This window comes from Malassezia pachydermatis, assembly GCF_001278385.1.
Source record: "Malassezia pachydermatis strain CBS 1879 chromosome Unknown scaffold3, whole genome shotgun sequence".
NCBI classification, from domain to species: domain Eukaryota; kingdom Fungi; phylum Basidiomycota; class Malasseziomycetes; order Malasseziales; family Malasseziaceae; genus Malassezia; species Malassezia pachydermatis.
In genome coordinates, this window is record NW_017253140.1 from 1039295 (window position 1) to 1063490 (window position 24196).

Consider the following 24196-nt stretch of genomic DNA (forward strand, 5'->3'; position numbering starts at 1 on the left):
CTCGTCACTCTAGGCCACTTTGGCGCGGTGACTGGGAGCAATGCAGAGGATGGTGGCAAACGCTCTCTCTTTCGGTTGGCTACGCCTACATTTTTCGGGAGACACGGCCCCCAAGGGCCTAAGGCTTCGCTACGACAAAAGCTTAGTCAATGGCCGCGTGTCAGAGCCTCCACCAGTCACATTTCAGGTCGTTGGAATTCGCGATGCCTATTTAAAACAGACCGATCACTTGGCCGTTGTCGACCAGGTCAATGTCATAGTAGCCTGGGCGCGTGCTCAAGCCCGGCATCGTTTGCATAGCACCACATAGCGGGTACAGGAAACGGGCGCCTGCCGAGAGACGCACGCTGCGGATCGGTACCGTAAAGCCTGTAGGCACGCCCTTCAGCGCCGGATCGTGAGACAGAGAGAGATGTGTCTTGGCCATGCAAATCGGCAAGTGCGCAAAGCCTTGGCGGGCGTACCTGTCAATCTGCTCCCGCGCTTCCGGAAGGATTTCAATGCCGTCGGCGCCATACATGCGGCGTGCAATCGTCTCAATCTTCGCCTCAATCGGCTGGTCCAGCTCGTAGAGGAACTGGAATTGCGACTCGGTGTGCTGCAGCTGCTCGATCACCGCCTTCGCTAGTGGGATCGCACCCTCACCACCGTTTGCCCAGTGGTCCGATGGCACCGCTGCATCAGCACCTGCTTCCAACGCACGACGAACGACCAAGTCGAGCTCCGTCTGCGTGTCCGACGCAAACTTGTTCACAGCGACGACTACCTTGAGGCCAAACTGCTTCGCGTTCTGGATATGCTTGCCAAGGTTCCCGCAGCCCGCGTCAAGGATCTCGAGGTTCTCCTGCGTATACACATCGCTCAGCGGCTTGCCGGGCGACACGTCAGGGCCGCCGCCGTGCGACTTGAGCGCACGCACTGTTGCGACAAGAACTACGGCGTCAGGGACCAATCCACTCTCGCGGCACTTGATGTTGCAGAATTTCTCCATGCCAATATCAGCGCCAAAGCCGGCCTCCGTGATCACGTAGCCAACACGCTCAGCCGGCTCGCCTTCCTTTCGGCCAGCCAGCTTGAGCGCAATGGCATCCGCTAAGATCGAGGAGTTGCCGTGCGCAATGTTCGCAAATGGACCAGCATGCACAAACACTGGCGTGCCCTCCAGGGTCTGCATCAGGTTCGGCTTGATGGCATCGCGCATGAGCACTGCCAACGCACCGCCAGCACCGATATCGTCTGCCGTGATCGGCTCACCGCTCTTGCTCGAACCAATAACCATGTTGCCCAGACGCTCACGCATGTCCTTCAAGTCACGGCTCAAGGCCAAAACGGCCATACATTCCGACGCCACGGCGATATCAAAGCCCGTCTCGCGCGTCAGTCCCTTTTCCGTCGGCGCCTCACCCGCGGTGATCTGACGCAGGTAACGGTCATTCGTATCCACCACACGGCGCCACGTCACCGAGTCAGGGTCGATATCGAGACGCGCAAAGCGACGTGCCTCCTCCTCGGTAAGGGTATCCGGATCTGTCTTGTCAATGCCAAGCTTGCGAAGTCGCTTCAGCATGACATTGGAGAACGTGCGAACGCCCTTCTTGCGCGGTGTCAGGCGCTCGTACAATGCCTTGTCTGACTGTGTCGCTTCGTGGAACATGCGCGTGTCCACAGCCGCAGCTAAAAGGTTGTTCGCCGCCATCACAGCATGGTTGTCACCCGTAAGGTGCAAGTTAAACTCCTCCATAGGAATCACCTGCGAGTAGCCACCACCAGCGGCACCACCCTTAATACCGAACGTAGGTCCTTGCGATGGCTGACGCACACACGCAAAAGCCGGACGGTTCAGGTGCGCACCAAGCGCTTGGGCCAGACCAATGGTCGTCGTCGACTTGCCCTCACCTAGCGGTGTTGGCGTAATACCTGCCACGACAATGTATTTGCCATTGGTTCGATCCTTCAGACGATCCAAGACACTCAACGACACCTTTGCCTTCACATCACCATAGGGCTCCAATTCGCTGGACAGCAGACCAATTTCATGCGCGATCTGCGCAATCTTCTTTGGCGTCTGTGCACGTGCAATCTCAATATCACTCGGCACAGGGCGCTTCAATGTCAAGGGGTTCCGCGACGTTACGCCACGAGGACGGCTCGTTTCACGGTCCGCACGGCGTTCGGCAGCAATGAACACATTGTCCATCAGCATCGCCACTGTCATGGGGCCGACACCGCCTGGAACAGGCGTAATAGCAGCCACTACAGGTTCCGCTGAGGCATTGTCGACATCGCCAACCAGACGCTGCCCAGACTTTTTCGTAGCATCCGGGATGTAGTTGGTACCTACATCAATCACCACAGCGCCTTCCTTGAGCCACGAGCCTTGCACGAAGTGGGCCTTTCCGATCGCTGCCACCACAATATCCGCTGTCTTCAAGAGCTCCGGTACGTGGGCCGACTTGCTGTGCACCTGCGTCACCGTGCAATTGCGCGAACGCAAAAGGGCAGCTACTGGGTTGCCGACAATATCGCTGCGTCCCATGACAACGGCATGCATACCAGACAAGTCCTTTAAGCCCACGCTTTCGAGAAGACGCAAAATACCAGCTGGCGTGCATGGCATAAACGACGGGTTGCATGCCTTCGACGATAGCTGTCCAATGTTCAGGGTATGGAAGCCATCCACGTCCTTTGATGGCGCGATCTCCTCTGTCACACGTCGCTCAGCCTCGGAATCAATATGATCACCTAGCGGCAGCTGCACTAGGATCCCATCCACACTCTGGTCATCGTTCAGGCGATGGACTTCCGAGCGAATCCTCTCTTCGGTCGCATCGGACGGAAGCTGAATATGCTGGGCAAGGATCCCACACTGCTCCGCTGCCTGACGCTTCATGCGGATGTATGTTGAGGAAGCGCTCTGCTCACCCACCTGGATAATACACAGATGCGGCTGGAAGCCCGGGTGCGACTGCTTCAGCTTCTGGACTCGCTCGGCCACCGAAGCACGAATGGACCTAGATGTCAGTACTCTCAGCCGGATACGTACGCAGCAAGGGCCGTACCATCGATACGCTTGTTGGGAGGGGCGTTCAAAGTCATGAGGGAGCGAAGAGGGGAAAAAGAGCAGGCCTGCACAATGCTACGTAGTGGTCCCCACAAAGTTGGTCGGAAGGCCACGGTCTGCATTGTCACGAAACACGCGGGGTGCAGCGGGGCCAATATCAGGCAATTGGGGAAATAATTATGAAATAGACGTCGTTGCATCAAACAGCGGACCTCCCTACTCTACAAATATATGCTAATTGGCCGCATCAAAGCGAGCTTTGCTGGCGGCAAACAGCTCTTCCTGTTGCCGCTGCAGCTCCTCTTCTGTGAGGCCACTCATTTCAAATCGTGATGCCTTGCGTTCACGCTCCTATAGGGCTGTTAGCACGCATATATATACAAACCTTTTGGTGCTGGCGATGGTCCTGAAGCACATCTTGGACTTCGCGCGTGTACTTTTCGAAACCCAAATCCACGAGGGCCTTAACGACGTGATCCGGCGCGATGGTCTTCTTCGAATCTTTCTCGCAGGCCTCATTGGACTCACTGGAGACTAGATGAATAAACTCGACACAGCATTCAATGAGCAAATCCCGCGTATCTTTCGCACAGCTCATATCTTTCGGCAGATACTCTTGAATGAGCTTTTGGACAGTAGCCTTAGGCAGGGAGAGCTCCTCATCATCTACGGGAGCGCTACCCCCAAAATCATGCTCATCATCCGACATACTCATCGCGCACAGAGCCGGACGCGTCACGGGGGGGTTGGGTCGGCCTGCGCGTTGGGCGTATTTAAGATGTCCCACGTGCAGCCACGATTTGTCGAGTCTACGCTCTGCTCGGAAAATATGGCTACCTATTTCCCAGGCCACAGATACAGAGGATAATACGTTCTCGTTCATTGGCAGCCACGTGATGTGCATATGTTCGCATGTCATGCATGTGACACTCACTCACTGACTCGACTTGAGCACCATGTCCTTGTCGAACTCGCAGATTTTGACTGCCCATGATGCTCTAAACGAGCTGGATGACCGTCATATCCTCAGCATCAAGCCCCTTATTCCCCCCCAGATCCTCATGGAGGACTACCCTCTCCCTGTGGATGCTGCTCAGACTGTTTTGAAAGGTCGTCACGACACTGAGGCGATCCTCAAGAAGGAGCAGGATCGTCTTATTGTAGTGGTCGGTCCATGCTCCGTGCATGATGTGCGTGCTGGTATTGAGTACGCTAAGCGTCTTCGTGAATATGCCGACAAGGTTCAGGACGATCTGCATATTATCATGCGTGTCTACTTTGAAAAGCCTCGCACCACAGTTGGTTGGAAGGGTTTGATCAATGATCCGGATCTGGACGGCTCCTACAATATCAACAAGGGTCTGCGACTCGCCCGTGGTTTCCTTCTGGAGGTGACAAAGATTGGTTTGCCTACGGCCACAGAGTTCCTTGATGCGATCAGTCCACAGTACACAGCTGACCTGATTTCGTGGGGTGCCATTGGTGCTCGCACTACCGAATCGCAGGTGCACCGTGAGTTGACCAGTGGTCTGAGCATGCCTGTAGGCTTCAAAAATGGTACAGATGGCTCTGTGCGCATTGCTGTCGATGCCATCAAGTCGTCCTCTAGCTCGCACCACTTCCTTTCGGTTACAAAGCAGGGCATCTCGGCAATTGTGCAGACCAAGGGCAACCAGATGTGCCATGTCATTTTGCGTGGTGCCAACTCTGGGCCCAACTACAGCAGCGAACATGTGGAAAATGCCAAGGCCGCTCTGGAGAAGGCCGGCCTCCCATCGCGAATCATGATTGACTGCAGCCATGGCAACAGTGAAAAGAAGCATCAGAACCAAATTAAGGTAGTCGACAGCATTGTGGAGCAGCTTTCGGCTGGCAATGAGGCTTCTTGGAGCATTATGGGTGTTATGCTGGAGAGCAACCTTGTGGAAGGTCGCCAGGATGTGCCTGCAGAGGGCCCGCAAAATCTGACGTATGGTCAGTCGATCACAGATGCATGCATTAGCTGGGAGACCACGGTTGAGGCCCTTGAAAAGCTTCGTGCTGGTGTCCGTGCGCGTCGTGAAAAGTCGCCCTCGCACCTGCAGCCTGGCCAAAAAGTCAACGATGGTGTCTTGGAGCCGGCTACGTCCAAGGTGGGCTTTAACGATGCTGCGCTTGCAACGCTGGGTAAGTAACTATATACGCATTTTCCCCACGTATACACGCAGCCAGGTTTATCCTTTAATATGACGTAGTGGGTAGCTCGTATGCTAGCTTATGTTGTGCGGGTATGAATTGTCAACGGATGTGTAGTTGACTGCCTCTGTGACCATCAAAACTGCATGCCAAGCGGGAAAAAACGAAAAGACAGCATTATCCAAGACATTTAGTTGTATACTTTTGCTTGAAGCGCAGCCATGTCTCTCCGCATCACTTCCAATTTTTCATCGGCCTGATGAGCACGTTCCTTCGCAGCCTCCAATTCCATCGCTTGGTCACGAAGCAGTTGCTCAGAGTACGCCACAGAGGCTTTGAGCATGTTGATCTGGCCTTCCAATGCATCGACTGTCTTTTCGTACTCCACAATTACTGGCTCTGCTGCTTCCAAAAAGTCATTCGAGCCACCATTCCGCCCTTGCTCTAGCTGGACCAATTCTGCGCTTAACTGCACGTTCTTACGGCTTAGGGCCGTGCATTTTTCTTGCCAAGCTAAAAGTTCACGTTGCCATTCGGACTCCATAGGCGCACTCATCTTCTCCGGCGAGGCCAGCACCAGTTCGTTGGAACTTCGGACGAGATCCAGCTCTTTACGCAAGCGTGTCACAAGACCCTGTAAATACTCCAAGTTGTCCCAACCCGCTTCCACTTGATTCCGCTCGACCGTGTTCCGAATACGACGCGCTCGTTGTGCATACTGCAGCGTGTTGAGTGTTTCACTGACGTTGCCTTCCGTAGACGAAACGCAGGCAATCATTAGCGTGTGTGCATTTCCACCAAGACTATCCTGCAACAGCCGAGTCAATTTGCTGTCGCGGTAGGGAACATGCACGGCCCGCTTTGACCTGGCAGGATCACTTAAAATGCTGATGACATTTCCAAGTGCATGCAGACCTGAATTAATCGCGATGCCCTCCCTCGCACGATCACCTGTAGCAGCTGTGCGCTTCAGCCTCTCCGAGCCAGCCAGGTCCACAAAGTGCAGCTTACTGGTGGTAGTGACAATGGTCTCTTCTGCAGGTCGCCGACCAGGTGTACCTGTGCGAATAGGAATCCGCGCCGTCGGCGTTTGTGGACGTGTAGGCGAGCCCTGGCGCGACATGGGAGCGCGGCCACCGAGTGTCGGTAGACCCGATCGTGGCGTACGCGGCGTGGCAAATCCTTTTTCAGGGCTCAGACGACCTAACGACGAGGGGGCTCGTTCCTGGACAGTTCGTCGTTGTCGTGTCAAGGTGATAGAAAAGATAGCATGAGAACGTGAGGACTGCGCATTCATTTCTGTTTCATGTGTCTGACGCATGGCCATGCCATCCTGCAATAAGCGAACAACCTCATGCTCACTCGCCACGGCATGCTGCCGCAAACCCATCCATACAATCTCGCCTGCCCGCGTCTCGCGAATTTGAACTTGGCAAGGCTCATCGATAGGGTCTGAAAGTAGATCAATAAGATCTTCATTGTACAGTTCCAAGAAGCTCACGGTAAGCTTGTATTCAGAGTCTGGGTCACTCATGTCGCGCAGCGTATGGAAGATTTGTCGCGCTGCCCGGGGGATAATACCAATGCGATCGCCCAGTTCATCCATGTCCTCCTCTTCAAGAAGAAGCGTTTCACTTTCCTCCGAGGTTCCCATAGAATACGACTTGCCACTGGATGTTTGACCATACGCGAAAATGGTGGTGTTATACCCATCCAGGAACCGCTGCACTAAGGGTGCTACACTAGTTTGGTATACCGTTGTCTGCGCTGCATCCACATCGAACACGCGATCAAAGGAAAACGAATGGCGTGACTCGCGTGACGAAGTCACTTGGATGCTTGGCTCGACCAAGACACTGGTAAGGGAAGTGGCCGTGACAGCTGGTCGCATGAAGCGCGAGGCGGCTTGCATGGGGTCTTCCACAGCATCAGGCCGAAGTCGCACCGCTATGATGTAAGTTCTTCTTGTTTTGGGACAACATACCAACTTGCACTGCGGAAGCACCAGTTTCAGATGCGCTCTCTGGCGCGCGAAATGGCGTCGAAGGTATGCCTACCATGGTATCTCCACGCCAAAGTGATGCTCAGGGCTGAACAACACCAAGCAACACTGTGGTCCTCTCCACGTGGTTACCACGTGTGAAACATGCCGCCCCTCGAGATCCTAAGCTTGATTGTGGACGACGTGTGGCATGAGCAGCGCTCTGAACGAGCGCCAGCGGGATGAGCTGTAAGTACTGTACCATCTTACATGATAGCCACAAAGCATTGCTGGAGTATTTTTATGTGTCTGGCTTCCAAACTACATATGATGCGTTGAAATCTGATGCGAAACAAGAGAATTATGAACCTGATAACAAGAGCAAGTATGCCGGTCTACTAGAGAAGAAATGGCTAAGTACGATTCGCTTGCAGAAAAAGGTATGTAGCTCACCTACTGACCTCAGAATATGGAATTGGCATCCAAAGTCGCTGAGCTGGAGAAAGAGCTGCAGTCGGCGCCCAGTGCACGTCGCGGCGCTTCCGCAGCCGATTGGTACCCGCGCATACCACCGCGGCATACGCTACTGGGCCACCGACAGCCTATCACGGATGTGGCGTTTCATCCGATGTTCACGCTGGTCGCTACGGCTAGTGAGGATTGTACCATTAAAATATGGGATTGGGAAACGGGCGAGTTGGAACAAACGTTAAAAGGGCATACCAAGCCTGTTCAAGGCATCGATTTTGATCATGCTGGACAATATTTGGTATCATGTTCATCTGATTTATCGGTAAAAGTGTGGGATGGTAACGATGCATGGAAGAACGTTCGCACCATCCATGGGCATGAACACAGCGTTTCCAGCGTGCGTTTCATGCCGAACGACCAATACATTGTGACGGCAAGCCGTGATAAAACGCTTAAAATATGGGAACTTCACTCAGGCTTTTGTGCGCGCACGTTGCTGGGGCACACAGACTGGGCACGTACGCTAGACATTTCATCAGATGGGCGCTGGCTGGTCAGTGGTGCAAGCGATTGGAGTGTACGCTTGTGGGATGCAGCGTCTGGGGAAGCACGTCGTGAGCTACGAGGCCACGAACATGTGGTGGAGTGCGTCGCCTTTGCGCCTACTACGTCGTATCAGGCTATTCACACACTCACAGCTAGCCGTCCCTCTAAGGACGATGCAAGTGCGTCGTTGCCAGGACAGTTCCTGGCATCGGGTTCGCGTGATAAAACGATTCGTATATGGAGCCAGCAAGGGCAATGTCTACGTGTATTGGTATGTACCTGATTTCGGACTAACCAAAGTCTGGGCATGACAACTGGGTCCGTGGGATAGCATTCTCGCCCAATGGCAAGTTTCTACTCTCGGTGTCCGACGACAAAACGATACGTGTATGGGATTTAGCCTCGGCACGGTGCCTTAAAGTGGTGGAGAGTCATACCCATTTTGTCACGTCGATGGCGTGGGGCCGAAGTCGCGTGGAGACCGCTGCGTCTGGCAAGGAATCCACTGGTAGCACGCAGTCTGTCAATGTGGTTGCCACCGGCTCTGTGGACCTCAGTGTGAAAATCTGGACGCCCTGACAAGTTTCGTAGATACCTGCTGGGTCCTACATGCACTTTGCTGAATGGTCCTGGCCCTTCTGTCTGTATGTACTATTAAATTCCTCTTCGATATTTAGTCAGCCTGCCACGCGCGTCACGCTACGCGTCGTGCGCCTTGTCGTGAGCTGCGTCGACCATGGACGTGCCAGAGCAAGGCGCTGAAAAGCAGGCGGCGTCTCCCGTGCCCAACACAGTGGAAGCGATGAGTGACTCAGAAAAGGAAGATATTCCACTCTCTGCCAAGTCTATGTCTGCGACCAATGCGGCAGGCGGTACGTTTGGATTGGGCCTCGATCAGTTTGAATTGCCGAAGGCGTCGATCGCCAAGGTGGCACGTAGCGAGGTGCGTTATCCGTGTCCTGCTCTAATATCAGATCCCAGAGTCTGTGCAGTTGCGTAAGGATACCATCACTGCGCTTGTCAAGTCTGCCTCTGTATTTGTGAGCTATTTGAGTACGTATTGCATGGATCTGACGTGAAGCTGCGGCATCGCATGATGTGGCCATCGCGCGCGGCAACAAGACGATCTCTGCAGCCCATGTCCTGGATGCTATGCGGGAATTGGATTTCCCTCCTGCGATGCGCAAAGAGCTTCGCGAACAATTGGAAGGTATGTCGCTTCGGTTCTCACGCAAACAGCCTACCGTGACCTCCAGAAGAAGAGCGCAGCTGCTCGCGCTGAAGCAGCTGCCCAAAGCCGGGAGCGTGCGAAGGCAGCCCGAGCTGCTGCGGCTGCGGCTGCTGCGGCAGCAGATGCAGAAGCGGAGGCAGGTGGTACGGAGGGCGCAGAGCCTATGCAAACAGATGAGACGGGCAACACCTACGAGCCTACCTCAGCAACAGACGACCATGTCGTTGTCAAGGAGCTTCCAGAAGCGAACGCGGATGCTGCGCCTTGAACGTTCATGTCGTGCCTATACGCATCTATCGACACAAATTTGTACTATTTTTTTTTTCCATAGCAAACATGGCCAAACCATTACAGCGCTTCGTCATCTGGCTTCGTAGCTATAGGCGGGGGCGGCGCAAACAAGAAAGGCGTCCAGCGCAACTTGTCGCGATCGACGCGAACGTACTTCTTCGCATCATGGTTTGCAAGATGAGCACGGATGCCGTCCAAGTCAGGTACAAGGCGGTAATCATTCGGTATCGGCGTCTCTTGCAAAGGGATAGCAGGACTTTCACGGCGTTGGTCTTTGCCACTTTTCTCGGTGAAATATTGCGGCGGAAGCCGTCCCATGTCTGTGCCGTTATGGAAGACTTCGATCATATGATTATCTTGTAGGGTATATAGCACATCGTCCATTTTCATGCCGGTGCGTATGCACAAATCGTCCAAAGTGCATGTGGGGTCGGACTGAAGGGCCCGGAACACGGCTAATTTCCAGTAGCTTCGATAGGTGAGGAAACCCAAGTCAGACAAGGGCTTTTCGGGCGAGCCAAGGCGTCCTTCTTTCTGGGAGAGTAGGTAGCTCATCTCAATAAGGAAGTAGCCCCATCCACGTCGCTGGTGAATCGGCAGTGTCATGATACAGCTTACATTGTAATCCATAGGTGAGCGTTTCTCCTTGCTGTAGTACCCCACAAAATGCGAACCTGATGCATCACTCTCCACAAAGACATAAAACAAAAACGGTTCCACGTCGTAATAGAGGGTTTTATGGTCAAGGAACAACTTTGCTAGCAAACACAGGTTTTGGCAGTAGATTTTGTTTTTGCTCCCGTCCACTTCGAACACAGAAATGCTGTTTGCGCGATAAATTTCCTGGCCAGGCGGATAATGCATCATGCATTTCATGCGGTGCCGTGTAGCCATAAAACGGCTTTTCATGTACTTCAAACAAAACTCACACATCCACAAGCGCCCATCAGGTACAACGCTGTACTCTTCTGGGAAGGGGGCCTGAAACCATGTCTGGATATCATAGGAGCCAAAGCGAATCATGGAAATCGGGCGTGCCTTCCCTGTACTGGCACCGGCTGCCGACACACTTTCTGCCTTGATGTTGTGGGAGGGGGCGTGCAGTGTACGTGACGGTAAACTCACTGCACCACCCAGCTGGTACTCAGCAGCTCGTTTGCTAGCTTGGTATCGCTCCATATCGTCTTCTGACGGTTCATTCGTCGTGGTATTGGCATCGTCGCCAGTGAGCAATCCACTGAAAGGTTCGTCGTCCAATGGCTCTGTGGCTTTGGCTTTCTTTACTGGCGCTTCTTCTCCTTTCGGCTTTCGTTTAATGCGTACAATGGTGCGCGATGGTGCAGGGTTTGGCGGCGCTGGTGGCTGGCACGTTGGGCAGTACCACAGGCCCCGAGGTGGTTTGTCTAGCGCAGGTCGTAAGCAGTACAAATGCCAACCGCGATCACAACGATCACAAAACATAATCTGCTCATCATCGCCTTTATCCAAACATACTTCGCATGTCTTGCACTCCATGCAATGCCAATCGTATGTACGCACAACAGCCAACTTTTTTCCTGCATGGTCCCAATGCATACACGATGGATGTCCTGATGATAAGCATACAAATACGTACCACAACTTCCACATTCACTGCAGCACACAAGCGGCTCAGGCTTCTTCGTCTTGCGATTCATCTCGTCTGTGCCCAGACAAAATGCACACAGGCGAACATGGCTGGGCGCCTTGCCCTTGGCCGACGCCTTGGCACGGCCTACCCCCTGGCGCTGCCAGTGCGTGGCCATCTTGGAAGATGTAGCCACATCGGGCGTAGAAGATTCGCGTTTGATCGCGCCGGGGTCTGTGCCCCGCGCGCGTATGCCCATGCTATGCGTGCTGTGTCGTGTCGTGTCGCTTGAGCGGGGCAGGGAGTCTCAGCGCTAACGCGACGCGACGCGACGCGTCTTGGGATTGATGACTAAACATAGGTACGTACGTACGAACAGACGCTTACTACGACGACGTAGGGGGGCGCATGGCACTGGCACGCGCCAGGTCCTTGGCCAGGAGCTCGGTCTCCAGTTGAATCTCGGCGAGGACTTGTCGCGCAGCCGCTGTGTGCGACTTGCGCCCATTGCCAAGGAGCGGTGTGGGCTTTTCGGGGTGCATCGACGATTTCTCTTTCTCCGCACGACGCAGTTCGTCCTCAAGTTGACGGATACGCACTTCGTACTCAGCCCGCGTCTTGCGCAACTTGTCAGCCGAGTTCTTCTCTGCATTTTGCAAGGCTTCACGTGCTTCATCACGCTGCCGAATCGCATCATCCGCATTCAAGCCGCTGGACGTGCGTGTCAGCGCCTCATGCTCTTGTTGGAGTCGGGCGCGTGTGCGCTCCAGCGAGCGTGTGTACGTCGAGAGCTCCTGTAGCTCCGCCTGGACATCCGAGAGCTGGCGATCCGTGTATTTCTTCGCTTCCTCGAGTACATGCACATGCTCAATCGTGGTCTTGTTCTGCAGCGTCTCCAAGCGTTTGTTCTCCAACTCCAGCGAATGGATTTGGCTTGTGAGTTTGTGCACTTCGGCACTGCGAGCATCCAACTTCTGCTGTAAATCCAGCATGGAACGCGCATGAGCATCTGCAGCAATCTCCGCCTTTTCACGCTCAGTGTCCAGCATTTGCTCCAATTGGGCAATGGTCTCTTGTGCTTCTTCGTGTGCCACACGCAGCGAGTCTGACGTCTCGATATGCGACGCATGCTTCTCAGCGATCTGCTCATGCTGCGTCTGCAGATCCTCATGCTCGGCTGTGAGCGCGTCAAGCGCTTGCGTCGCCTCCAAGGCGCGGGCTTGCCATGATGCGCTTTCCTTTGCGACCGCCTCGTGCGCCTCTAGCAACGAAGCATGCTTGGCCTCAGCATCGCTTAGGCGCTGGGTCAGTTCTTCGTGAGCCGACGTATCCTTAACCGCCCGCTCCAGTTTCTGTTGCCAGTGCTGAAGCTCCACCTCATGCTCGGCCGCCAAGCTTTCAATGTGCTGCTCAGTCCGCTCCATATGCTCTTGCAGCGACTGCTTCGCTGTGGCCAGCTCCTCTTCCAGCTGCCCTGCCTTGGCAATCGCCTCACCATGCTCGTGCTCTAGGTTGGCACGCGACGTAAGTTCTTGCGTAAGTTGCTCGGACACCGTAGACAGCTCGACTTGCAGATCCTTTTCACGCTGCAGGCCATCGTCCAGCTGATCTTGCAGCGACTGCATATCACGAGCCCATTCGTCACGCTCCGCTTGCAGCTCTGCCAGAGCAGCTTCGGCTGTGTCCAGTCGGTTCATTGTGCCTGTGAGCGTGTCATGCGTCGACGCATGCTTGGTGCGTTCATCGTCCAGCTGCTCTTCCAGCAAAGCGTACTCTTGACGCAGTTTGCGTTCCAACTCGGCCAGGCGCTCCCGCTCTTGCTGATCACGCTGGGCACGTTCACGTACCATAGCCATTTCCACTTCATGCCGACGCGCCTCTTCGTCGTTCTCTGTCGCTGCGAGCAGCGGCAACAGGCGCAAGTACAAACGCCACCACGCAGAAGACTGCAGCTTGGCATACGCCTGAGCACTGTCCTGTAAGAGCTGTTTTGCCGCCTTACGACGCAGGCGCTTCTGTGCGAGCCGGCGGGCCATAAACCCACGAGATACTGCCTGGATACCAGTGAAGATCTCATGCAAGCGCACATTTCGCCGTTCCTCCAATTCGGCAAGGACACCAGCCTTGAAAAAGATTTTGGTCGTACCGATACGGTACACAGCAGGGTCCAGATCGAGCGACTCGGCAATATGCCGCGATACGAGACGCGAGTCCATGACATGCGACGTAGGCGTATCCGGGGCCAGAAGAGCGTACCGCTGGACAAATTCGGCGAATAAGGTACGGTTCGGATAACCTAGACGCGCAATACGAATGCCTTCTAGCACACCATTGCATCGCAACTGATCCAGTACGAGCGGCAGATCCATGCGGCCAGGGCGTTTGTCCGAATTCGGCACGATGCAGCGAACAAAGTGCGGCTGTGTAGAGTCAAGCTGTGCCATGAGAGACGCCAGCTGCTCCTTGTGGCGCTGGCCCACCGTGCGGAAAGCCCCGCGACGACTACGTGGCGCGCCAGCGTCGTCAGACGATACCATGGTGACAAATAACGAGGCCAAGAACTCGTGCGACGCGCCAGCGAGTACGCGTGTGATATTATCGTTCAGAGGATCGCGGTTCTTATCCAGCCAGCCATCGGTGCTGTATTCCACATTGGCAGCATAGTGACGCACCATGAAACGCTTCACTTGGCGCGACGGCACAAACTTCGACGAGGCGGCCGTCATGGCTTGGCCCTTCGCAGGACCCCACGTAGCGATCAATTTCTCGGTGAAGGTAGCGTCACTAGCTTTCGGCATAATACACTCTTCATCCAGGGTAGCAAGAATACCGATGGGCGACGACGACTCAATCAGGTCAATGGTCGGCTGTAAATCCAGGCCAAAGTTGACATAGTCCCAGTCAATATCTTCACGAGCATACTCTTGCTGCTCAAGCATGAACATGTGATGGTTGAAAAATTGCTGCAATTTCTCATTGGTATAGTTAATGCAAAGCTGCTCGAACGAGTTGGTCTCAAAGATCTCGAAACCGGCAATATCCAATACACCGATAAACTGTGACTTGCTGGTCGGTCGATCGAGAACCGTGTTGATACGGTCCACAAGCCACCCAAACGTCTTCTCGTACATGGTTTTACATAGGGCCGCAATTTCATCCTGCACCTGCTTCTTCGTACGTGCCTGCGTCACCATCTCGCGGCCTGCGCGGACAGTAGGACGCACAAGGGCATTGTGCAGCTGCGTTGGCTCTACGCCCATCAGTTCACTAATCAGCGTAAGCTGCTGCATGTTGTCCACACGCGCTTGTCCAGAGCGGTCTTCAGAGAGCGAAATGTTACCGAGATGAAGGATCAACGCCACGACCAGGAAAAGCCAGTGCTCTTCCTGCGAGGAAAAGCCCATGGTACGCAACGCTTCGAGGAGCTGCCGGAACTCCACAGTATCGTCGATGCCTTCCACATGCTTGCGTGTGGACGCAAGGTACGCGTAGTCTTCTGGGTAGTTCGACAAAGCCAAACTATCCAGCAAGGCCTGATCATGGCTACGCAGCAGCTGGTAAAACACATGGAAACTGCGCTCGTTCGCGCTGCGGCTATGCACACGGCTCTTTTCCAGCAGATACCATTCGACGTGACCGCCGGCAATCGTGCCTGTGGCCGAGAATTCAATGCGGATAAACTTGCCGAAACGACTCGAGTTGTTGTTTCGTACCGTCTGAGCGTTACCGAACGATTCCAGAATGGGGTTGGCTTCCAGGATCTGACGTTCTAGCAGGCCCAAAGGCTCGCCTGAGCGCCAAGGTCCGGTAGCATCCGCATCAGCAGCTGTTGCGGCAAGGTATTGAATCACACGCTTGGTGTTTTCCGTTTTACCAGCACCGGATTCACCCGTAATCAAGAGGGATTGGTTCTCTTGGTGCTCGAGCATACTTCGCATCGCACCATCTGCGACGGCAAAGATGTGCGGTGGGTTCTCCTCGCGGCGCTTCTCCTTATACATATCTACCACGGCCTCCGTGTAGATGGGAAGGGCATGGTACGGGTTCACAGCGACCAAGAACAAACCGGAATACGTCTGGATGTGTGAGTCGGGCGTGCCTGGCGTATACGTACATAGATCATATCGCTGAAATAGCGCTGACGAAGGTTGTGAACGACACTCGCTTCGTTCAAGTATGTCAGGTCAGCAATATCCGCTGCCTTGTCGAACTTGGGTGGGTTCATCTCGCTCAGTGACGAGGTGGGGACAGTCACTACGGTGCCGTTGGCCAAACAACACTCGCTGTCCCCAGCATGCTCACGCACCACATAGGCAGCCACGTAGCCCTGAGTAGGATCGGGGACCCAGACATCTTTCCTGTCGGGATCCGACGGAAACGAGCCTGTACCGCTATTGCTCATGAGGCACAGCGGACACGTTCGGCAGTAAGCAAGCGAGCGTAAGGGTGTGTGTGTATCTCAAGCGCGTGCGCGCGTGGGTTTTGTTGTCGTGCCTCGAAGGGGGGCCAATCAAACGTCACATGACGCACGCCGCTGAGACCAACACGATCGTGCATTGACACAGCGAACGAGCGACCTTTGACACGTCTTCTTGGCTATGCCGCTGCATTTAGCGCACCATAAAAGCTATCGTATGTGAACGTGACGACTTATCCAAAGATCCGTATAATCGGAAGAATATAGAAAGGGTACGCGAGGATGAAGAGCGGGCGCGGCGTGAAGAGGCGAGCGAGGATCGGCGGCTGGCAGCGCGTGATCGATCCGAGCGCATTGCTCAACTTCGACGACAGCGAGACGCGGCGAAAGGCGTAGACGCACCATCTACAGAGCCATTACCAACTACGTCTATCAATTTCTGGGCAGAGATGGAGCGTGAGGCCAAGCCTGCTCAGACATCCAACACATTCAAGCAAGCGGTGGATTTGGACCCATGGTACGCGCGATCTAAGTCCCCAGCACGGACCGATGAGAAGTACAAGTACGTATGCCTATTGCTTACACAGACGCCGCGATGACGCTCGGAAAGACAGGGCCGATCCTATGCTCGCTGTCCCAGGCTTCAAGCCACGCAGCGCCGAGACCCCGTCACGTTTTTTTCGAGAGCGGACTCGCGGCGAGCGCGAGCCACGAGTCCGATCCACGTCACGACCATGCCATCGACGGGACCGATGAGAGTACATGGGCGACAAAGAAGCGCAGATACTATGGTGAATCGATGTATGTGGAGCTGTTCCAGGAAATGGTGTGTACGGTACTCGAGAAGGAAAGTCATCTCTTCACGGCAAGTGAGCAGACATGCCTGAGCAGTTTTTTCTCACTAGAGTACGATGCACGGTATCTGTTTGTCCGTCTTCTTCAGCGCAAGCGTGATCAGTGGTACCGTCTGGGTAAGCTGGGCTACGAGGCCGATGTCGGCGATATGGCACAGGCCGCCCACGATTTATGCCGACCCTTTGCCGCCCCCAGCACGTCGCAAGAATCGGCGCCCCCCGAGTTTGCGTACGCATCTACATGCGAGCTGTACCGCTTTGCCATGATGGACACGGAAATGGACGGTGGCCTTCCAGCGCGACTTTCTCTATTGACCGTTGACGAGCTGCGGCTTGTCGCGAAGCGTCTTGGCCGAAAACCGCAAGGCACACGAGCAGAGTTGACCGCACGTCTACTGGCCAAGCCGTCTAATGCGACGCTCTTTGCCCAAGGTCGTGAGTTGCGCATGACAATGTCGGCTACGCAGGAGCGATTGGAGGCGGCCATCACGATGATCATGCAGGGCGGATGTATTCAGCTCATTCCCTCTGTGGTGCTACTGATGGAGCGACTCGCGTTGGTATACTACCGCGGCAAGCCGGCGCTGGGCACAATGCTGACCGCTGCGGTGCTGCATCGTACACATAAGCGGCACTTCCCTGTATATACGTACCAGCGCACGCCTGATTTGTTTGCGTCACGCGAGGCGTTGTTGCGCTATGAATGTGCGCTCCAAGCGGCTGAGCAGATGGACGATCTTGTGGACGAGTTACGTGCGCGCCCGGCAGCCGCGCGCGAAGGTGTCCAGCTCTGGGAGGCGTGGCACGCGCAGTGGGTCAACGCCCTGTCGGATGTGGCACAGCAGTACCCACACGGCGTGCCACGCGCCACGTACCCACGCCTCCGGTTTCATGCTGGGTGGCCACTTACACGGGTCATGTTCAAGGCGTGTGAATGCTTCGCACGCCTTGGCGAACGCGAGCGAGAACGCCATGTGCTTACGCAACTTCTGGCACAACGCAGTTTCTGGCGTGGACGCCGCGGTGCGTGGCATGAGCGACTGGCCCTTGTTACGGCTCAGTGCCAAAATGCCGCGGCAGCTCTGACATGCTGTCATGCAGCGCTAGCGGACCCCGATACCCATATGGTGTACCAATCCAGCCTGGAGCGACGCATAGCCCGCTTGGAGTCGCGTTTGCGTGTACCCAAAGACGAAAGGCACCAGCCACGGAGCAAGCTACATGCACCTACGGTAGATCTACTCACAGCGACGCGCCTGGACACGCCCGCGCGCCGTGGTGCACTACGTACCATGTGGCGCGGGGCTCAAAACGAGGATTGCACCGTGGAAGAACTGTGCCTAGCGCAGTATGCACAGCAGGGGTATGTGGGGTATCATTGTGAAGGCCAGTTGGTCCACTTTGTGTGTGTGTTGCTTTTGTGGGACGTGCTGTTTACGCCGATCGCCGGCGCTTTTGAAATGCCGTACCAGCGCGGGCCGCTGGACTGGGCCACGGATTTATTTTACACTGCGCGACGGGATGCCATTGAAGCGCAATTGACAGACATTGCCACGACAGGTGGCTTGGGTATCTTGGACGCTGTGGATGCACGCGAACGACCGCGTCAGACGTACGCTGTCGGGTGCCGGTGGGACGAGTACCCACGCGAGACGCTTCGTCACTTCGCCGAGTGTCTAGGCGGCCCTGCGTTGGCGACCTTGTGTCGTGTATTGTGCCAAGGCGATGGGCTGACCATGGCCGGCTTCCCAGACTTGAGCTTGTGGCGGTACCCCGACAAGCAAGTGTGCTTTGTCGAGGTAAAGAGCCCAAATGATAGGCTTAGCGAAGTGCAGCGTGTATGGATCGATATCCTGCATCGTGCTGGGCTGCGTGTACATGTAGCACGAGTGCAGGCAGAGACTATGCCTGCTTGATGCCTTCGCTCTCGCGATGGAGAGCATGGCGTTCATGCCAAGCTAGGAGACCTGTCAATAGCACGACAAGGAAATAGTTGCCGTACAGGCCGATAATGGAGATCACTTCCGTGGGATGGACCCATCCTACGTGGCCTTGGACCGTGCAAGCGACAAACACGGCCATGATCGCTGAGCCGTGCAGGACAAACGCAGGCAGCAGGATGCGGAACCAGGACGAGGAGAGGGTACGTCGGTCAGCACGCGCGGCTCGGTACGACGTGAGAAGGGACACCACGACATGGCCCATAGTACCAGCGACCTGGCGCTGGGCTAACGTCACAAGGGGCGCTACCCACCCGGGCAAGCCGCTGTGACACGTATCGACAATGTATCCAATGCATTCCACGGTCACAAGGCCAAGTCCGCCTGCAATCGAAAAGTCAATGTACATCGGTTCGCGACGGCATGCCTTGTGCTTGTTGCACTGCCGCCGTGCATACAGGATTGGCATGTACTTTAATATTTCTTCCATACCGCCCGCCATGACGTACGAAAAGAGCAGCATGAGCACCCAGTTTTGCCATGTCGCGGCCATATCAGCGCGACGCATACGTTCCTCGTGCGTGAGTCCTTCGGCTGTGCCACGAAGGAACTCGATCCAGTACGCCGGCGCAGCGTCGCCCAGCAAGAAGGAGACGGTGAGGAAATGGGCGCTTAGCTGCGCAATGCTGAGCACAATGGTACCCAGGGAGCCCATAAGGACATAGATCCATATCAGGCCGTTAAGATAGGCACGCCGCGCTGGCATGTGTTGACATTGGCGTACCCATACATAGTAAAAGAGCGCGGTAGGCAAGAAGGCCAAAGGCGTTAGAAGGGCCGCCTTGCTAGAGTCGAAAGAGACAATAAAACAGACAGCCAGAGGCACCAGAACCACAGTAGCTCGCGCTCCTACGGACATCGAAGGAGCGCCAGGTTCGACCATAGCACGAGATCAGGAAGAAGCTGGCAGGGGGTCCGTAGGGGGAAGAATGTCATACCCATCAACCCGCCCTAGATCGACGCGCCGCGCTGTCTTGCGTTGCAGGCTATCGGCCGACATATGGTAGCGTGACGTGGTCCATGCGCTATTGCATGCAATACGCTCGCCATCGCATTTGTCGTCCCCCATGCAGTGCTTGGTCGCCGGTCCAGCGCCGGTGGATACGTGCACGCGAGCGCAGCTACGCACCGATCAACCGATCCCTACGCCAGGCCCAGGCGAGGTCGTAGTGCAAGTGGCCTACGCATCCCACAATCCACCGGATGCCTACCCATTTATCCCGCAATCGTTGGCATTGCAGTACTGCAAGCCGGACTCGCACTTGGGCTGCGACTTTAGCGGCATAGTGACCGCTGTAGGCACGCCAGGCCGATGTGCTATGCCGCCTGTTGGCGCCAAGGTATATGGCTGGGTGCCTGGCAACATGGGCCAATGGGGCGCCTTTGCTGAGTACATTGTCGCAGACGCAGCGCTTGTCTTCAAAGTGCCGGAAGACGTCGCCATGAACGAAGCGGCAGCGCTCTCTTTTAGCTTTTCCACAGCTGTACATGCGCTTGGCAGCTGCATGCACTTGGACATTGAGCCGTCCTCTCACACGGCGCAGGAGCCCGTGCTGGTATGGGGCGGTGGCACAGCCTGTGGATTCTACGCGACGCAGATCCTCAAAATCGCCGGCTACACAGTGATCTCTGTGGGAGGCCAGGCAAAGGCAGGCGCCGATACCATCCTCTCTCGGCATGATGTTCCAGCAGCCATTCGCACCATTTGTCAGCAATGGCCACAGCTGCGCTTCGCTATCGACTGCTTCGGATCGCAGGAGACCGGCGAAGCATGTCAACGTGCGCTGGGTGAAGCAGGGGGTCTTGTGCACACGCTCCTTCCTGTGAAAGTACTACCTGAGCTGGAAGGCAAAGTAACAACGCAATTTGAGCTGGTCCATGCGATGTTCGGCCGGCCGCTGGATGTATTTAAGCTGCTTGACACATACCCATCCGACGAGATCCTCGTGCGTGATTACAACCTTGCTCTACGATGGGGCGCCTACGACCAAGGCTGGCTCTACCGACTGCTTTCCGAGCACAAACTGCAGTTGCTTCCCGTCACGATGTGGCCGCCAAGCGACGCGCCACAAGACCGCGGGCTGGTTGGCGTACAGAACGCATTGGAAAGCTTCACTGCGCACACGATTGGCGTCAAGGCAGGCGTGGTACCGTTCCCGACAGGTAAAGTCGTGCATCAAATTCAGACACTATCGTAAATAGACGACTGGATGTAGAGCGCGTTTGCAGTATCAGCATCGTTATGCAGCCCTAGCTTGGCGGCACGGTACGTATCCACATCAATATCGCCGATATAATGTTCATCACCAAAGCCGCCCACATAGTAAATGCGTGTCGGCTCGAAACGTACCCATACGGCACTGTGGGGATTGCCATGCGCATGCGGTGTCCATGCGTCCGCATCAGGGTGGTGTGCAGTAAAGCATTGGGCAAGATCGTCCAGGCCCTTTGTGTCGGGAGCGAGCGCATGCATCGTGCCATACATTGTCGCACGCCCTTTGGACGCCATACCGCGGCGCCACATAGGCCGTTCGGCTTGCCATACCTGACGTCCTGCGGCAGACTGACGTGCGTGACGTACATCCACCACGGACATATCAGGGCTGTTATGTACAGATACGGTGGTCGTACGATTCGGCGATAGAGCAAGACGCCACTGCTCCGAGCTGAGGCACAGTAAGTAAGGCAGGATACGTACACAGTCAACGCAAGAAACAACAAGTCACCATTATGCGCGTCTTGAAAACAGGGCGCAAAATACTCCGTGGCCATAATAGCAGAGATATTGTTAGCGGCTATGCCGCCCATAGCTGCAACATAATGCGTCGTATCGTCCACCAGCATGGCGCGAAGATGTTGAGCGGCTACACGTAAGCCTACTGAGACATACCATCCTGTGCCGTTTCCACCGCAACGGCCAGGCTCACTGCCACAGTCGCAAGGATCGTAACGAGCGCTCGTAGGTACATGGCCGAGGAAAAGATGCAGGGCGCCCCTTTTGTATCATCTGATCATCTGATCGAGCTGTACATCGATGAGACTACAGGCCGTGCGCGCGAACTCCACATGGCGCACGCAGACGCAGACGAGTGATAATCACGCAGGGCGGCCAACTTGTGGTACCTGCCCAACCCTGTCGCGCGTGCATCAATCACCCTATCAGCTTGACGCATTCGTGTGACAGGATGAGCGAGGCCGGGCCCTCGTCCTCGTCGCCGCCAGTTTTACCTGATCCAAATAAGGAGGCGCCTCTCTTAGATGCGGAGCGTGGGTTTACAGCGCAAGATTTGATTGAACAGCAAGAGCGGCTGGAAGCTCAAGCAAACGAGGCCATTCCCTTCCGCTTTGACGAGTGTACATTTGCGCGTGGCTACATCCGCCAGCCTGTATTTGCGTGCAAAACATGTGGTCATGGGGGCATATGTGCAGGCTGTAGTGTGGCATGCCATGGCGATCACGAGCTCGTTGAACTATTCCATCGGCGTCACTTTCGATGCGATTGTGGCACACCAAACTTGTACCGCCTCTGTCCAGATACCCCTCATAAGCGCGACACAGGCTACCCCGCCGATGCTAGGCCATGCCAGCTGCGTTCAAAAGATGTAAACAAAGGATGGGATGTACCGAACGACGAAAATGTGTACACCCACAATTTTGAAGGCGCGTTTTGTCGATGCGAGCGCGGTAAGACGTACGATCCAGACACCGAAGACGAGGTAATGTACCAGTGCCTTGTATGCGAAGACTGGTTCCATGAATCGTGCTTATCGCTGCGCCCGTCGACGCAGTCCAAGCCCCTTCTCACAACGTCCCAGTTCGATGTACTCTTGTGTGATGCATGCATGCGCCAACCCTCGGCGTGGTTGCTTCGTAGGTACGCTGGACAGCCAGGGTGGCTCGTGCCTGTGCCTCCCAAGGACGACGACCCTTCGTGGCGCACTTTAGGAAGTACGTCGTCGGATGATAATGCGACGGAGCCCATGACCAAACGCAGGCGCACTGAGTGCAGCAAACCAGCTTCTAGTGTGTTGGGCAGCGTGCCAGGACGATGGGATGTGTATTTAACCCACCAATTCCGTGACGCGCTGTGTCGATGTGAGGCATGTGCGAAGGCATGGGAGTCGTATCCATACGTCTGGGACGAGGAAGAGACGTACGACCCACCGATGGACCGGGACGATAGTGCATCAGCGACATCGACGTCTTCAACGTACGAGCGCGGGATGGCGATGCTTTCTCAACTGCCACGGCCTCAAATGCTCGAGTCGCTTCGTGCGTACCAGGAACTACGTGATGCGCTCTTTGAACACTTGCGTCCGTATGCAGAGAGCCATGAGCCGGTCAGTGAAGAGGCTGTACGGGCATTCTTTCGAGATCATGTAGCTACAAGGTCCTCGCGGGATCTACCTTAATCAATAAGATACTTGCGCTTGAAGAAGCTGTGCAAGTGGTATACCTGCCATACGCCTAAGGCGATGACGACAAAGATAATGAGCCATGAGAAACCATGCACACGACGCAAGGTAGACGAGTTGGTGGTAAACATGCGTGTCTCGCGGAGTTTCAAGTACTCCAATTCGTCGAGAATTTCATCGGCGATGGCCGAGAGTTTCCGAAGTTCTGTCTCCATACCAGATAGAGACTCTTGGTTCGCAATCGCGTTGTAGTCAATAGCTTCGCCACCCAGCTGAACATCTAACTCGACGTCCGATACGAGGTGCTTTCGTCGGCTATTGTTCACAATGCATACGCCCAAGTCGGCGTCGTAGTGTGTGTTGATGGCAAGGCGCGTCTCGCCCTCCATGCCTTTTTTGCTGAGGTATACATTGTGGTGTGTACGGTCCACGACCTTGACATCAACGCTTTGTTCTGCGGCTGTGAATTCTTCACGCGGCACGACATTGATGGAGATAATAGCGAGGGTGTCGGCCATCGCATAGTTCCAAATGCAAAACGGTTTGGCGTTTCGGGCCGACTCTAACTCAAACTTGATGGCATGGGCATCGTCTGCCAAGAGGACCAAGAGGCCCAACACGAAGGTTGTCAAGAAGGCAAGACCACCGCGCCACATTGGTACCTACGAGATCAACACAGAGCAGCAGCAGACTGGGCGCGAACGGACGGACGACAGCCCCTGGGCCCAGCCTGACCATGCTGACTAATCATCCACCTGTTTTTGTGGTCGTCGTCGTCGTCGTCTTTCTTTTTTCTCCTACAACTGATTGATCGTTGGCGGCGCCATGCATTTGATGTACACAGTGGGGCCGGTACGTATGACAAGCATGCTTATGTGTACAGGATGGCAAGCGTGCCTATACGCTGAAGAAGGTGACGGCCAGCGGGAAAATGACACGCTCGGCGCACCCAGCTCGTTTCTCACCGGATGACAAGTTCTCGCGTCATCGCATCACTATCAAGAAGCGCTTTGGCTTGCTGCCTACGCAGACCCGTGCTGCGTAAGTGGCTACTGTGCGCAGCGCGTGTCACTCGCGCATGTGTATGAAAATATCCATGTCTATGTTTTTTTGTAGCTAGTAGAAATGCATGAGGATACCTCATCAGC

General features: G+C 55.2%; 16 protein-coding genes across 16 annotated transcripts; 8 read left to right on the forward strand and 8 right to left on the reverse strand.

Moving 5' to 3' along the window:
• Positions 1–211: 211 nt before the first annotated feature.
• Positions 212–3096, reverse strand: Malapachy_1144 (fthfs-domain-containing protein; the record flags this gene model as incomplete). The annotated part of the gene is made up of 2 exons (XM_018135654.1): positions 212–3011; positions 3044–3096. 2 exons carry the CDS (start codon positions 3094–3096, stop codon positions 212–214), a joined length of 2853 nt encoding a protein of 950 aa, XP_017992430.1.
• Positions 3097–3295: 199 nt separating this feature from the next.
• Malapachy_1149 (histone-fold-containing protein) lies at positions 3296–3770 on the reverse strand (the record flags this gene model as incomplete). Its single annotated transcript, XM_018135659.1, has 2 exons — positions 3296–3412; positions 3447–3770. 2 exons carry the CDS (start codon positions 3768–3770, stop codon positions 3296–3298), a joined length of 441 nt encoding a protein of 146 aa, XP_017992420.1.
• A 247-nt stretch (positions 3771–4017) lies between these two features.
• On the forward strand, positions 4018–5235 carry Malapachy_1128 (phospho-2-dehydro-3-deoxyheptonate aldolase; the record flags this gene model as incomplete). Its single annotated transcript, XM_018135638.1, has 1 exon — positions 4018–5235. One exon carries the CDS (start codon positions 4018–4020, stop codon positions 5233–5235), a length of 1218 nt encoding a protein of 405 aa, XP_017992197.1.
• Positions 5236–5426: 191 nt separating this feature from the next.
• Malapachy_1147 (kinesin-like protein) lies at positions 5427–7296 on the reverse strand (the record flags this gene model as incomplete). The annotated part of the gene is made up of 3 exons (XM_018135657.1): positions 5427–6271; positions 6437–7183; positions 7221–7296. 3 exons carry the CDS (start codon positions 7294–7296, stop codon positions 5427–5429), a joined length of 1668 nt encoding a protein of 555 aa, XP_017992427.1.
• A 132-nt stretch (positions 7297–7428) lies between these two features.
• On the forward strand, positions 7429–8813 carry Malapachy_1129 (dynein regulator; the record flags this gene model as incomplete). The annotated part of the gene is made up of 4 exons (XM_018135639.1): positions 7429–7466; positions 7495–7657; positions 7684–8505; positions 8535–8813. The coding sequence occupies 4 exons, from the start codon at positions 7429–7431 to the stop codon at positions 8811–8813; spliced, it is 1302 nt and encodes a 433-aa protein (XP_017992196.1).
• A 157-nt stretch (positions 8814–8970) lies between these two features.
• Malapachy_1160 (histone-fold-containing protein) lies at positions 8971–9733 on the forward strand (the record flags this gene model as incomplete). Its single annotated transcript, XM_018135670.1, has 4 exons — positions 8971–9177; positions 9209–9287; positions 9316–9444; positions 9474–9733. 4 exons carry the CDS (start codon positions 8971–8973, stop codon positions 9731–9733), a joined length of 675 nt encoding a protein of 224 aa, XP_017992341.1.
• An 80-nt stretch (positions 9734–9813) lies between these two features.
• Malapachy_1150 (histone acetyltransferase 3) lies at positions 9814–11540 on the reverse strand (the record flags this gene model as incomplete). Its single annotated transcript, XM_018135660.1, has 2 exons — positions 9814–11345; positions 11372–11540. The coding sequence occupies 2 exons, from the start codon at positions 11538–11540 to the stop codon at positions 9814–9816; spliced, it is 1701 nt and encodes a 566-aa protein (XP_017992390.1).
• A 208-nt stretch (positions 11541–11748) lies between these two features.
• Malapachy_1148 (nonmuscle myosin heavy chain b) lies at positions 11749–15764 on the reverse strand (the record flags this gene model as incomplete). Its single annotated transcript, XM_018135658.1, has 2 exons — positions 11749–15438; positions 15477–15764. The coding sequence occupies 2 exons, from the start codon at positions 15762–15764 to the stop codon at positions 11749–11751; spliced, it is 3978 nt and encodes a 1325-aa protein (XP_017992421.1).
• Positions 15765–15960: 196 nt separating this feature from the next.
• Malapachy_1162 (hypothetical protein) lies at positions 15961–16378 on the forward strand (the record flags this gene model as incomplete). Its single annotated transcript, XM_018135672.1, has 2 exons — positions 15961–15994; positions 16047–16378. 2 exons carry the CDS (start codon positions 15961–15963, stop codon positions 16376–16378), a joined length of 366 nt encoding a protein of 121 aa, XP_017992365.1.
• Positions 16379–16578: 200 nt separating this feature from the next.
• Malapachy_1126 (coiled-coil domain-containing protein mtmr15) lies at positions 16579–18549 on the forward strand (the record flags this gene model as incomplete). Its single annotated transcript, XM_018135636.1, has 1 exon — positions 16579–18549. The coding sequence occupies one exon, from the start codon at positions 16579–16581 to the stop codon at positions 18547–18549; it is 1971 nt and encodes a 656-aa protein (XP_017992202.1).
• A 32-nt stretch (positions 18550–18581) lies between these two features.
• Positions 18582–19516, reverse strand: Malapachy_1168 (binding-protein-dependent transport systems inner membrane component; the record flags this gene model as incomplete). The annotated part of the gene is made up of 2 exons (XM_018135678.1): positions 18582–18600; positions 18636–19516. 2 exons carry the CDS (start codon positions 19514–19516, stop codon positions 18582–18584), a joined length of 900 nt encoding a protein of 299 aa, XP_017992145.1.
• A 184-nt stretch (positions 19517–19700) lies between these two features.
• Malapachy_1158 (protein toxd) lies at positions 19701–20831 on the forward strand (the record flags this gene model as incomplete). The annotated part of the gene is made up of 1 exon (XM_018135668.1): positions 19701–20831. One exon carries the CDS (start codon positions 19701–19703, stop codon positions 20829–20831), a length of 1131 nt encoding a protein of 376 aa, XP_017992383.1.
• Positions 20816–21602, reverse strand: Malapachy_1169 (hypothetical protein; the record flags this gene model as incomplete). Its single annotated transcript, XM_018135679.1, has 3 exons — positions 20816–21299; positions 21332–21497; positions 21524–21602. The coding sequence occupies 3 exons, from the start codon at positions 21600–21602 to the stop codon at positions 20816–20818; spliced, it is 729 nt and encodes a 242-aa protein (XP_017992134.1).
• A 216-nt stretch (positions 21603–21818) lies between these two features.
• On the forward strand, positions 21819–23016 carry Malapachy_1130 (protein mlo2; the record flags this gene model as incomplete). The annotated part of the gene is given in 2 exon segments (XM_018135640.1): positions 21819–22988; positions 23008–23016. 2 exon segments carry the CDS (start codon positions 21819–21821, stop codon positions 23014–23016), a joined length of 1179 nt encoding a protein of 392 aa, XP_017992154.1.
• Positions 23017–23041: 25 nt separating this feature from the next.
• Malapachy_1141 (Component of the copii-coated vesicle) lies at positions 23042–23704 on the reverse strand (the record flags this gene model as incomplete). Its single annotated transcript, XM_018135651.1, has 1 exon — positions 23042–23704. One exon carries the CDS (start codon positions 23702–23704, stop codon positions 23042–23044), a length of 663 nt encoding a protein of 220 aa, XP_017992425.1.
• Positions 23705–23873: 169 nt separating this feature from the next.
• On the forward strand, positions 23874–24093 carry Malapachy_1123 (h aca ribonucleoprotein complex subunit 3; the record flags this gene model as incomplete). Its single annotated transcript, XM_018135633.1, has 2 exons — positions 23874–23900; positions 23932–24093. The coding sequence occupies 2 exons, from the start codon at positions 23874–23876 to the stop codon at positions 24091–24093; spliced, it is 189 nt and encodes a 62-aa protein (XP_017992205.1).
• Between the last annotated feature and the right edge of the window lie 103 nt (positions 24094–24196).